This window comes from Abrus precatorius, unplaced genomic scaffold, assembly GCF_003935025.1.
Source record: "Abrus precatorius isolate BTA unplaced genomic scaffold, Abrus_2018 Scaffold5, whole genome shotgun sequence".
In the NCBI taxonomy this organism is placed as follows: Eukaryota; Viridiplantae; Streptophyta; class Magnoliopsida; order Fabales; family Fabaceae; genus Abrus; species Abrus precatorius.
In genome coordinates, this window is record NW_020874395.1 from 10,719,727 (window position 1) to 10,733,736 (window position 14,010).

Below are 14,010 nucleotides of genomic sequence, written 5' to 3' on the forward strand. Positions count from 1 at the left end.
TTTTATATGTTTTAAGATCAACATGCCCTAAATTTAGTAAATTTGAGGAACTCAACTAAACTTATAATGTAACAAAACAATGTGAATGCTCTCTGCTTCCTTTGCTTTTGAGAATTGCAATTGTACGAGAAGGCCATGTATATTCCTTCACGTTATGCTACTACCTATGTTCTGTCTTATTCCAACAACTTCAGTGGAGCTTGAACCTTAAAGGTAACACGTCATTTTTCTTTTGTTGACTCTTTCATTTTCTAGGTTGGATTGTAATATTTTTATAATAATTTATTTATTTTTATTTTTCTTCATCAGATTACCCATCTTATTACTGTTATTTTTCTTCTCTTCCTATTCCAATAAGCTGTCATAATAAGTGGAGTCATCACTTTAACTATCGTGTGAGGGTAATCCAAATCGTTGTTGCAGTCATTACAAGTATCAAAATCCATCACTATAATAATGATATGATGATATTTTAGAAGACCCATAGTGATGACAAGAAACAAAATTATTACTAATAGTCATGATAATAATTATTATAATTTATTCTAATACAGTAATTTTAGTTTCTAACTTTAAATGTGTGATTTTTTTCTTATTTAACAAATTTTTAAAGGTTTTACTAACTGGCCAATACTTCTAGGACAATGATTAAAGACTTGAAAATGGTAGGCTTTTATTGAAAGTTGTATTGGACTACATTGGAAAACATGAGGAGATGTATATTTATTATGTTTTTTTGACAATTTCTCTGTGTATTTCATGACGCATAATAAGTAATTAAAAAATAATAAATTTTTATACAAAAAATATATCATATAGTTTTATTAATACATTATATCCTATGGTTTTTAATAAATGTATTTTTAAAAAATTACTTGTTTAATTAACGTGTTATATCCCCAGAGAGATGTTTACAATGACAGGCTGGTACCCATTATATCAGCACCCAGCCTTCTTTAGGCCCAACTGATTTTAATAGAATGAAATCGAGCCCAAAAATTCAGACAATTACAAGAACATTATATACAAGCCCAATCAATTTTTATGGTTCTATTATGATTAAAAATGAAGGGAGACTATGATTCTATTCGATTTGAGAAAGTTGCTTTTTTTGTTACCTTCTTGTGGCAGATGAAATGTCATAAGCAACTTTTCAGTTAATGATATTGCATATGGACTTTTAGAAAGATATATAAGCTCAATAACAAATATTTAATTCCTAACACAGTTGCACATATCTGGCACTCTTAACAATTTTCTTCTGCATAAAAATAAAAAATCTTACACATTTCTATACACTTTCATTTGCCCATTATTGATCGACTGTTATAGCTCACACATGCTCACATGATCCTGATTAATTGGGAAAAAAAATAGGACCAGAAAAGGGAAAAACAAGAAAAATAAAATAAAATAAATGCAATAATATAAATGCTATGGTTCTTGTTTTATTATTTGCTGAATTTTATTTTATTTAGTTGTTTAATGCTTTGTGTTTGCAATATTTGATATGCTATTCGTATCTTTTTCTAAAAATAATAAATGGTAATTCATGTAATAATTTATAAGTCTGTCATCTTTAAATATTGTATATAAGAGTTTACTATATCTATGCTCTTTTAAGTCCTTTAAAATATAAATTTATTGTACAAGTATATAAATATTAACCTTATCTTAAATTAACTACAATGCAAATTCCATTATCTCAGTTTTTTTTTACTATTGATTTTAGCGATGAATTACCAAATAAATTTATGATAAAATTTTCATTTATGTGGCAATCTACAACATTGATGTATGATTTTCTCATCCTTCAAGTATTATACATATCTTAAGAGTAGGATCTATATTTCTGCAGTGAAAAAAAAAATCACTTTAAATCAATGATAATTTTAACCATTCATTGTATTAAAATATTATTTTTATTATTTTTATATAAAAATATAACTGTTTTAATGACTAGATACTATAATATTTTTGAAGAGAATTCGTATTCTTAAGGGTATACATATATTTGTTTTATCTAACACTGTGAGTGGAAAATAATCTTCCTTTCATAAATTTTCCTTTTGAAACTTAAAACTTAATGTCACTTTATGTGGCTTAAAATTCTTTAATACACTGGAAGATATGTATGGATAGAAGAAAATATTTTAAATTAAAATATTTTTTCATACAAAACTAAGAAAAATTCCTTGAGGATAAATAAGAAATTAAAATGGATATTCAATATATAATTTTTGAAAAAAATTGTTAATTAGTTATTATATTTGTCCTTAATTGGATTGATATGCAACTCTTTTATGCGAAGTTGTGCAATTTGCAACTACTTTATGTATAAGAGCATTTAAAATAATTTATTGGCAAGCAAAAGAACAAAGGGTGAGTTCAACATCCATCACAATTAGAACCTAAGTGGTCATTACACAATCCTTGTTCATTAGAAACATATATAGTTGCTTCTTAATTATAACGAGCAATTTATATTTAGAAAGCAAATAGTAAAATGCTTCATTCATTTTCAATGCGAAGAATCTGAAAGATCACTTCCAGCATTAAGCTTTTGTACAACAGAATATATTAATTAATGATACATTCCAAACACCCTACATATAGCTATATTGGGTTGCTAAGAACATCCTTATTAGAAACATAGCATACATTAAGTATAAAATATGATAATAATTAAACTTTTTGCATGAAATCCAAAACTATCAATTAATATGGGGATGATGCGGGGGCCATAGAAGGTTCAGCTGTGAGATCCACAGCATCAAAAGGTTGTGGAGAAGTTGCTGAGAATTGCACAGAAGTGATGGGTCCTGGTGCCACAATACCTGAGCTTTTCATCTCAGCCATTCCTCGACGAGCATTTTCACCTTGTGATTCACACAACTTAGGAAGAAACACACCTATGCATTCAAAGTTCGAATATTAATCAGCATCATCATTTCGTTAAAATGTTCCTCTTTAAGATATTAATTAGCTTGTCAAAAAAACTTTCACCTAATTGGGTGTAATCGATTATCTTCATGGGGGTTTCTCTGTGAATTACTTATTTAGAAAATTGTGAAAAGATAAAACACACGTAGACATTGTTTGTTTTGAATTTATATATTTTTAGTAACATAATATAATCGTATTAAAAAGAAGAAAAATCTTTTATTAGAGTGAATATAGCCATAATTATATACGTATATGTTTGTTTACCTTCACCAGCAGCAAGGTTGAAGTAAAGGTCAACAACGTTGGGGCAGCTTTGGTAGCATTGAGGGGAGCAGAGTTTCTGTGTGAAGCGAGATTCAAGAAGAGAATCTGATGAGATTCCGAAGGATTTTCTGTTCAAACCACAAACCTTAACACATTGGTCTGTTTCAATGTGGTCCTTTTGTTTATCAGCTTCAATTTCTGATGTCTTGCATGTGTATGCTTCTTCTCCGCTCCTCTTCACACTCTTCTCAAGCACGCACCTTTTCCCTTCATATGATACCGCAAATGCACACTTCTCGTGGCTCAATTTCTCACATTCTATTGCTCCTGCACGCATCCATGTTTTCAAGGTTTATCTCCTTTCTAAATTAAGAAAAATGTACTGCTATATATATATATAAATTAAAACTATATGGGTGTATATGTATCGTAAAAATAATTAAAGTATTTCGAATACATATTTAAATTTTTTTAGTTTTCGATATATGCATCTCTTCTCTTTAAATTAATTAAGAAACAAAATCAAGTGTATTTATATTAAGAAAATAATCACTTTTTTTTTATTCTTAATAAAAAAAATTACTACAAATTATAATATTATCATACGCAAATTCTTATTACAAGCTCTAGCATACATTAAAACAAAAACAATTTTGCTCAAACAAATAATTAAACAAAATATAGTAATGGGTTTGGATTAATTAAGAACTTAACAGGTTTAGAGACTTACCAAGAGTTCCTTGCACGGCGACAAAAAATGCAAGGGCAACTATTACCAAACATCTCAAGCTAATGTTAGAGGCCATGGCTCAAGCAGAAGAAGATCGTTAAGATAGGCCAAAACTAGCTTGGGAGTTTGGAAATTTGGTATGGCAACTCTGTGCTTTGTAGTTGTAGGTGTGATGATTTATGGTTAATTAAGGAGTGTATTTATAGTGGTTTCTTAAAGAGCAAGTTTACCCTTCTTATTTAAATACGAAAATTCATATTTTATTAGGAGACGGACTTTTCAATACGATTTCAAAAGAGAGAACAGTAGTTTAGTTGTTTATAGAAGGTTGATTTAACTTACATGATAGCAAAATGTTCTCAAAATTCTGCCTGTTTTAATAGAAAGAAATAAAATAAATTAAAAATATTATAAAAAAATTAAAGAAAAGTCTAGCACAAAAGTAAGATAACTTTCGTTTTATTTTTTAAAAAGAATATTTTAAGATAAGTGTATATATAAATGATAAAAACAATTAGACTTTAATTTCGATACATTATCAAATACAAAAAATTTTATATCATCAAACATATTAAAATCATTTTAGAGGTGACTTTTAAAATAATTACTAAAAGAGTTAACAATTTTAATTATATAATAATATAAATAATTATATATGATATTAAATAAAATATAATATAAATTATTATGACATAATGCAAGGTACACATGGTTGAGGAAATAAGCCGTGTGAGTGAGGGTTGTATGGCAACAATGAGTACTCAAGTTTGGTTAATAGTCAACCATTTAGCCGCTATCAATGGAGGAACCGTTGTTCCACAGTATCTTATTTTTGAAACAAAACAAAAGATTGCTCCTCCTATTGGCTCCTCATATTGAAAGTAGTCTCATGCTGAAAATTACATTTTCTTGTGGTTATGTCAAAGCACACCGATATTTTATTACCAATAAGAATATAAAGCAGTGAAGCTAAGTTTCTTATTCACGACAAAATATGGTTCTCTTGATATTTTTAAGTACTATCATACTAATTTTTAATTTTGATTCTTTAAAATAAATAATGTGATTTTGACATAAACTTAATTAAAATGTATTGATAGTGTAAAATATTTTTAAATTATTAATTTTTTAATGATTATTCCAAAAGTTATACAAAGTAAATTTTGGTTTATTGTTAATATAAAACTTTTTACATCAACCATGTAAGAAATTAAACTAAAATCTTTTGTGTGTGTGTATATATATATATATATATATATATGTTAAATAATTTTTTTAAAAGTTATAAAATAAATATAAGCAACTCATTTTTAAAATGAAAATGGTTAAATTAAAAAAATACACACTTATTCGATACAAAACAAAGTATAATACTAGTGCAAAAATTGCATTGACAATGTTTCAATAGCTATGGGGATAGAAGAAAGATTCTTAATTTTTTTACATGATTTTTAAATTATATGTTGTGGGATACAGAGAGGAGACCTTGGGTTATCACATTAATGATTTTATAATGTGGCATTAAATAAAGAAGAAAAATAGCCGAATTTTGTCAGTAGAAGAACGAGAGATGAATTTAGATGTAGGATCCTAGAAAATTTCTGAAAGTATTAATTAGAACTAGCAATTTTACGAGAAAATCATATATAGCTAAATATTGGTAGAAGGTAGATTCATCGGTGCTCTATCCGGTAATGTCAGCATATAAAGGCTTTGTTTATATTATTATTTTTTTTATAAAATTAACTAAAAGTAGCTAAAATTAATTTTGAAAATTAAAATTTATTAAAACACTTTTTAGAAGCATTATAGTTGTAGTGCTTTTTTTTTTTTTTTTAATATAAGGCAATCTTGTTACTGTAACTGATAAATGATAATTTTTTTTTCTATCAAATAGAGGAAGTATTAACATCGATGATTGATTTTCATTTGGGTTTAAGATAAAAAGGATTGAATATATTAAAATTCATGTTTCAGTTCTGGTGTGAGTTTCTTTATAGAAAAAAAAAATAGCAAAATGTATTAAAAAATTAATATTATAATGGGTGACGAGAGATAAAATTAATATATATATATATATATATATATATATATATATATTTCATTCAATAACCAAAGCGGGATAAGATTGAAGATCTTTGGAAATCACCATTTTAGTCTTGATTGATTTTAGGGCAATATAAAATAATCTTTGAACTATGTATTATAACAAATCAACTATTTCTAAGGATTAATATTTGCAATCATCAGATAATTTAATTCTTGCTATCATTTAGACATTAAAAGCTCTAATAAACATGTTGATTTGACATGATAATGACAGTGCATGCACTATAAACTATTATTATAAACATATTTTTTATATCATAAATTATTTTAAAAAATAACTACTTTAAATCAAATTCTTTCTCTAATAATATAATAATGTCTTTAAAATAATAAAAAAAATTATATGACATTAAGTAAAAGACTTTGTTGTGAAACTTTACTTAATATTATTCTTAAAATATCCTTGTATTCTTGATATTTGTTTATTGTTTTAGCAAATGCTCGTCTACATTAGATGAAGTTTTAGTTAAGACACCTATTAGTAAATCTTTGACAGTTGAAGTGTTGAAAAATCTCAAATGTTCTTAAGATAGTGAAAGTTGATGTGACTTCAAGAATGAATGAGTTGGTGAGAAATAGAAGTAAGGTTAGTATGTTCAAAATCCCTTCCCTTCCCTTCCCTTCCCCTCCCCCATTCCCCGTTTCCAAATTGTAGTATTAACAACCCTCTTCTAAATTATTTTTTTCGTTTTTTTTATATTAGTAGTTTTAAGTGGATTTTTGAAGTGTTACTGGCTGGAGAAAAAAATTTTATTTGTGTCTGTTAAGGTGTGCTCACAGCTCTAAAATATAAAAAAATAATAATTAATTTTTGACATATTTTATTTGTAAAAACAAAATATTTTAGATTTTTAAGTATAAATATAGATCTAAATAATTTTTTAAATTTCTTTTGAATGTTGATGAACTCTAAATTTGTTGATACCTAGCTGCCTTGCAGTTCCAAAATAATTTTGAGAGATGAGTTAGTAATTTTTTATATAGATAATGATTATTGTGATGTATTTTTAATTATTATTCTAAATATTAATTATGTTATTATTGTCATAAAACTATTTGTTTAAAAAAATAAGTCTTAAATTTATTTTTGGTTATAGGAGAATTCATTATGTATGTATTTTCTTCAATTACGTGAATTTATTTAAAAAGTGTGAAAAAGTAATTATTTTAATATTATTCTTTAGTATTTAATTATGAGATATGTGTATAGAGATTTTTATTATTGAAAATAAATCCATTTTATGCATGAGAATAATTTTTTATGATGTAAATATTTTTAGAAGAAACTATATTAGAACTTTATAACGATGAATGAAAAATAATGGTTTATGTGTACTTATTTATATTTGACAAAGAAATAACTTGTTAGATGAAGTTGTCTATGTAGAGAATACTATCAACAAAGTAAAAATTTCTTTGCCGAGATTAATTATGACATAATATATGTAAGGAGAGCGCTATCTATTAAATGGAGCTATCTCCTAAAAGCATTCATTAATATTTGTCAAAAATATAAACTTTAGTTTATTATAATTTTCTATTTTATAAAATTTGTTTTTATTAATAGAATCATCATATTTTAAAAATAGATCTTATATTTTAATTATTTTAAAATACATTTTATAATTTATTTTAGGTCTCAATTTATGTTGGGTCAGCCTTGTTTATACATAGAAACGATATTGCTTCATTATAAAATCAAGGTATACTATAAACATTTAAAATAGAACAAAGTTAATTTAAAACTGTACAAATGGCAGAGAAACAAAAGAACTATTTAATGATATTAGATCTCTTCATTTGTCTTCTCTTTTTTTAAAATTTTTCTTTTCTTGGATTACGTAATTGCTTAAGGAATGTGATGGCTAGCTAAAATCCATTTTATAGTAATATTTTGGTGCTATTTTCTTGGAAGCTAGCTAGTGTTTGGAAAAGACTAAGGATCTCTCATCCTGGGAATAATAATTAACATATATCCAATTTCCTGGCTGACAAGTTTAGCAAAATAACAAAGGCAGAAAAAGAAAACTGCAAACGTGTAACGATGAAAGTATTAAGAATTGTAATTCCATGCACATTTCCTCTTTTGTGTGCAGAACAGATCATAGAACAAGATGATCAAGACACAGACTAAGAACAGTGGAATTAGTTATGTATTGACCACAATGTGATTTTTGTCTTTGAAGAAAAAACACTCATTCTTTGCTCTTGCAAAATAATATAAATAGTAACCTTTGCTCGTAATCATAAAACAATGAATAGTATATGTCCACACCAGAACCTCTCATTCTCGTAGAATGATCAATTATGTAATATTCGTGAAGTGGGATCCACTAAAAGGATGGACAATTTGACCTAATTTTGAAAAGTTTGCATTGAAAAAGTTTTTGTTAGGATAGGTTATACCACTTCTGTCATCTCTCCACTTCTAAAGAAATATGCCTGTTGACTGAGGAATATTCTTGATACACACAAATTATAATTATTAAAAAGCGAATTCATTGTATAATTTACTACAAGCTCTATTTATGGCAAGCTGAAGAATTATTCTAGTTAAATAATTATTAAAAATATAAAAAAAAAGAAGAAAAGGTTGCTCAGACATAACAAATTAGAACTTGATGGAATTATAATTATAATAAAATGCCTTTTTTGCGGATCTGCATATTTTTATTTGTATTTTTGTAAATTAAACCATAAAAATTACATAAAACAAATTAGGTTATAAGTATCAACTGCGGAAAAAAAAACTTGCAATTTTTTTTGTGCTTAATATTTATTAATTGTAGAAATTAACAATTTTTTTATAGTTAATAGGCAAAGGCTAGATTAAAACTCATCGTGACAAACCAAATAAAAATGTATATTTCATGACAGAATATATAGATCAACTTACGTAAGTTGTTACAAATTTAACCAGTGATCTTGAATTAAAATTTTAAAAAACTCAGCTTTTGTTAATTTTGTAGAAGCAAAATTTTGTATTTTTGTAATAATTTCATCTAACTTGATAAATTTATCTTTTAATATATATATATATATATATATATATATATATATATATATATATATGTGTGTGATGTCAGCAAAGGAATTTACAAATGGGATGAACGTTATTGGTGGATTTGAATTCTCTTCAACTTGCGTAGAAATTGAATGTCCAATTCGTTTTTGTTTACGCGAATCTAAATTTACTTAAATAAAAAAAGTACTTTTTACTTAAGCCGCTAAAAATCGCTTAAATGAAAGTCTTATCATTTCGTGAAAATTGCTCCTTGTATTGCAACCTATCAAATTCTCTTTCCGTTGTTTTAGTTGTGTTTGTTCAAACACTAGAAAGTGGCTTTCAGGCTTAGCACATCACCCTACCTACAATTTAAGCCACATCATATTGGGGCAAGTGCATGCCATTTTTCTTGTTGCCAAGTGATAAGTGTCAATATTCAATAGTTTGCAACGTGTATTTGGATAATTATCTATTTCTTTTCATAATTTAATTTTTTTTAATTTAAGCAATTTAAATTTAACATCCTTTTAATTTGAAGTCATTTTAAATTTAACATTTATTGTTTTATTTATTTGAGAAAAAATTATTTGATCAATTTCTCTTGTAATTTTATTAAGGCAACAAAGACTTAATGATGATTGAAGGCAAAAATAGGCTAAGACACCTATTCTGATCAAGTCTCGTTTAAGTGAGATGTTCCTTTGTTTGAGCGAGAAGACCTATAGTAGACTTTATTTTCTATTTCATTTTTGTTTGATCAGTGAGACTCCTTTATCAACTTGAGTGAGATTGTAGTTTGAGCAAGATTTGACTTCTCGCTTAAACAAGAATTCTCTTATTACCTCATAAGAAAGAAAATTCAACTTTAAAAAAAAAAAGAGCCCAAAATTAATGACCTAACTAAGGAAGTAAGAACAATGGAGAAGACTTGGGAGAGCAGCGAAGATTATTAGAGAATCATTTTCTAAATCATTTTCCTTTCTTTTCCTTATTGCAATGACGTCACGAGGAGTTAAACCCTTAATAGGATTGGATATAATATTCAAACTCTGAATATTTTCCTATTTTAATATAATTGTTTACTTTTATATGTTATTGGTGATTTCATTTTATTTGTAATGCTTGATTTCACCTTACAAGGAATGATTCATAATTTAAAAATATGGAGACTAGGTGAATTGGAAAACTATCTTAGAACCCTATTTGAATGAAACTCATGCAATGTGTTGGAACTCTAGGAATAAATTTCAATGTGTTTTATGCTAATTAGCTCTTAATTGTAATGCTGGAGTGTTTGTTGAATAAATAAGGAATTATTATCCAGAGAATTACTTTTAGAAACTTAGGTGCGAAGAATCAAAATAAGGGAATATAATGAGAGTAATCTATAACTATAAAACTTGTTCAATGTATGTAATTACCAAAATATGAGGAAAATGATTGATGAAGTCTAATCTTCAATTTTTTTGTATTAGTTTAAATCTTTTTTCATTTATATATTGCATTTACTTTCTATGAACTCAAACAATCAATATTTAACTCAAAATTACTTGTACATTTATGAATACTTAAGAATTTATTATTTTAATTAAGATAATAGAAATTATGTAAATATTTGATAATCCCTGTAAATATGACAACTTTTTTACTCACTCCCTACATCAAAAATTTGGTGTGCTTGCCAAAATAAAATAAAATTATAACACCAAATTCTTAAAAGTGAAGCTTATATTAGATGGTGAGAAGGTTTGGTGGCAAGAGTTTGATGTTAGGGCAATTGGAGAGTTAGTGTAATCTCCTCAATTCATTTGCATGTTAAGAAACATTTATCATCCTAAATACAAATCACGTAAAGGTATTGTCATGGCTAACATAATTATGGCTTCCTCCAAACCTTTGGTTCTAGTTGCCACTAATTTTCGTCCATCCATACTCAAACTCCTAATCAAACTCTCAATTTCAAAGTCTCAATTACTCTCCCTAGTGTGTATGGCTACAGACTTTCTTTGCAAGAATTGAGAAAGTAGTTTTATTTGACTTCAACCTCACTCTCTCCATTTTAATGCTCAAGTTCTTGTTGCTCATGGTTAGGACTAAGGATGTGGGAAGGAGAGATGAACCAATATTATACAAAACTTGCAATATGGACAATTTTTAGAAAATGTCGAAACTTTTGCTCAAGCAATTCTCAGCAGCTTAAGCAAAAATTATTTTTTTAAGTAAAAAAAGAATTATACATCCAGTTTCTACGCAGATTAAAAAAAAAATTGTTAGTGAACACTTATTGAAAGAAAGCTTACAATGCATTGTGGGAGGGTGACAAAAGTCACATAATTTTTATAATTTTGATTAAATTAAAAGTAGCATTTTGCTAGCATTTTCAATGATAAAATCTTAAATCAAAAGAGAAATTAGAATTCATGTATTAGCTTTCAAAAAAAACACTGAACAACTGTATAAATATAATAATTTAAATGTTTTATTTTAGAATATTTTAAAATCATATATTATCTTATTATATATTAGGAGAGAGAACAAATTTAAAATATATTATACGTCAAACTTAATAAAGTAATTTGTCCAATAACTTTTATAAAAATAAATTTTATTAACAGTGTGTATGCATTGTTTTGAAAACAAAATATTATTTATTTTATATTAAATGATAAAAAATATTAAAAATAAGAAACAGAAAGGGGAAATCTAATAAAATAATAATAATAACTTATAAGCTCAAAGTTACATTAAGTAGCATTTTAATTAATTTTAAAATATAAATGTTCATCATAAAATCATGATGATAATTTATTTTATTCTATTTTAATTTTCTATTAAATGAAATAAAATATTATAAACAAATTTAATTTATAATTTTAATAATTTAATATTTCAAAATAAACTAATAGTTTTGTCGAATCTTATTTAAGAGATTATTTTGAGAATCACTAAATAGTTATATATATCATTCCACTCACCTCTGCATGATTAGCGACTTCAAATTGGGTTTTTTTCCTCTTAAATCACGTTTTGTTGAACCCCCATGCCTCCAATTTTTAGGAAACAAGAATGTAATACACACCTAACTTTTCAAACGTGCTTTTCTGACTTGCGTTAAGTCTCTGCAATTCTTCATCCTTTCTCTTCAATTTCATGAATAATTTCACGCACTTGGGTCCACTCTCCTACTCTTACCCAACACTTCAGACTTTGGACGAAGGAAAGAAAATTGAGCACATCAATTAATTAGTTCCCTTAAAGTGTTAGGCTCTAATTAATTGTTAACTGCTGGTCATAGTTAACAAATTACACACGCACAATTTTTTATTTTTTTTAAATGTCAACATTTTATTAAAGACAAATTTAAAATACAAGAATATTTTAATGTTACAATACTAAAGAGAATTAACAATACTCATGCACAAGAGTTTATGAAAAATTTATAAAAATAATTTACAAATAAAATAAGCTCTTTTTAACTTATTAAAATAAGTTATTAAAATAGTTTGGTTAATATCTGCTCATAATTCGGTGAAAGGTATTTCTTGGAGGTGTAAAAGACCCCTTTTGTCCTACCAAACTGTTCTCTCCTGAGGTTGATTTTGACTGTCTGAGTTTTAAAAAATGATGTCCTTTTCTTTAAGTTTATTTCCTAAAAGAAATGGTATATAAGTAATAAAACTTTAAAATTTAATAGATAATATTTTATGAGACATGATAATATTATTTATCTTAAAACACTTTTATTTTTAAAACATTGATAATCTCATTTCTTTATACATCTATTCCTGTTTTCTCTGTTTTCTCTGTTTCCTCATTCTTCAGCCTGTTTTGGGCAACCAGATTAGGACGATCCACTAAATTGAATTGGTGATTGGGTGTTCGAGTCTATTGGGGCTATCCAATCAAGTCCAATTAAATTTGGGCTATTCCATTAACATAGCAAATAGAAGAAAGAGTGCAAATGGTAGTATGTGAAAGATTCGTCTATTCCAGACCAAAACAATATTCCCTTAGTCCACATTCTACAGTAGTGGAGCTTATATGAAACACCTCCATAACAAAAGTACCTTTCTGAGGCGCCACAAATGCATAAAAAGTTAAGATTATTTTGTCTTGCTTAATAAACCTCGAATTGTACAAAATAACTTGTGAGATACATACACGTGTAGATTTTAAACTTTTTAAGCTTTTTTTTTTTAAATAAAAATGCTAATAAGTATTTTAAGACTATTAGTTAAAGAGTTAAAAATAAAAAAATTTGTTAATATCTCTCATGTGACTTTTAATATGGTTTAACGTAATTTTTAATTTGATTAATATCTTAAGACACTGATTAGTAAGATTTGTTGAAGGCTTGGAGGAGCACAATAATAGAAAGCCTTACAACAATAGAAATTTTACAATTTTTTTATTTTAATAATTTATTTGATTTAATTTTATTTCTTATTTTTAATAAAAATAAATATTTTTAAATTTATTGAAAATTGCACAACTAATTATAATTAAAAAAATATTTAAAATAAAAATGTATTAAAAGTCCAATAAGATTTTCATGCTCCCTTGTGTATCATTATAATTGAAACTCAAACTCGTTATTGTAGGGTAAATTTTCAAACCATTAAGTGCATGATAAATATGTAATTGTATTAAATAATTAAAAAATTGGCATTTACAATTATTGTACCCAATTAGGAATTATTTCCTATAAAATGAATATCTTTGATTTAGGATTTTTTAAAAAAAATTAAATACAATTAGTGAACTTTTTATCATCCTAATAAATATTTAGACGTCTTTTATCATGATTCCTTCCAGCACATTGTGACACTTATCCTTTACAATTATTTTTATTTTTATTTGTTGAAATGTATGATAATGATTTAGTTTACACTTTTTTGGAACACTTTAAAAACTTGTCTCTTATATCCGACAGATGCAATCTTTGAATTTCTTT

General features: G+C 26.2%; 1 protein-coding gene across 1 annotated transcript; it reads right to left on the reverse strand.

Moving 5' to 3' along the window:
• Window positions 1–2,718: 2,718 nt before the first annotated feature.
• LOC113868082 lies at window positions 2,719–4,016 on the reverse strand. Its single transcript, XM_027503648.1, has 3 exons — window positions 3,941–4,016; window positions 3,211–3,537; window positions 2,719–2,912 (listed from the first exon to the last, which is right to left on the reverse strand). Exons 1-3 carry the CDS (start codon window positions 4,014–4,016, stop codon window positions 2,719–2,721), a joined length of 597 nt encoding a protein of 198 aa, XP_027359449.1.
• Between the last annotated feature and the right edge of the window lie 9,994 nt (window positions 4,017–14,010).

Coding starts and splice junctions, on each gene's coding strand:
- LOC113868082 (XM_027503648.1), bottom strand. CDS start 4,016: ATGGCCTCTAACATTAGCTTGAGATGTTTGGTAATAGTTGCCCTTGCA. Junction 3,538..3,940: donor CGCCGTGCAAGGAACTCTTG/GTAAGTCTCTAA, acceptor GGATGCGTGCAG/GAGCAATAGAATGTGAGAAA. Junction 2,913..3,210: donor CAACCTTGCTGCTGGTGAAG/GTAAACAAACAT, acceptor TTGAATGCATAG/GTGTGTTTCTTCCTAAGTTG.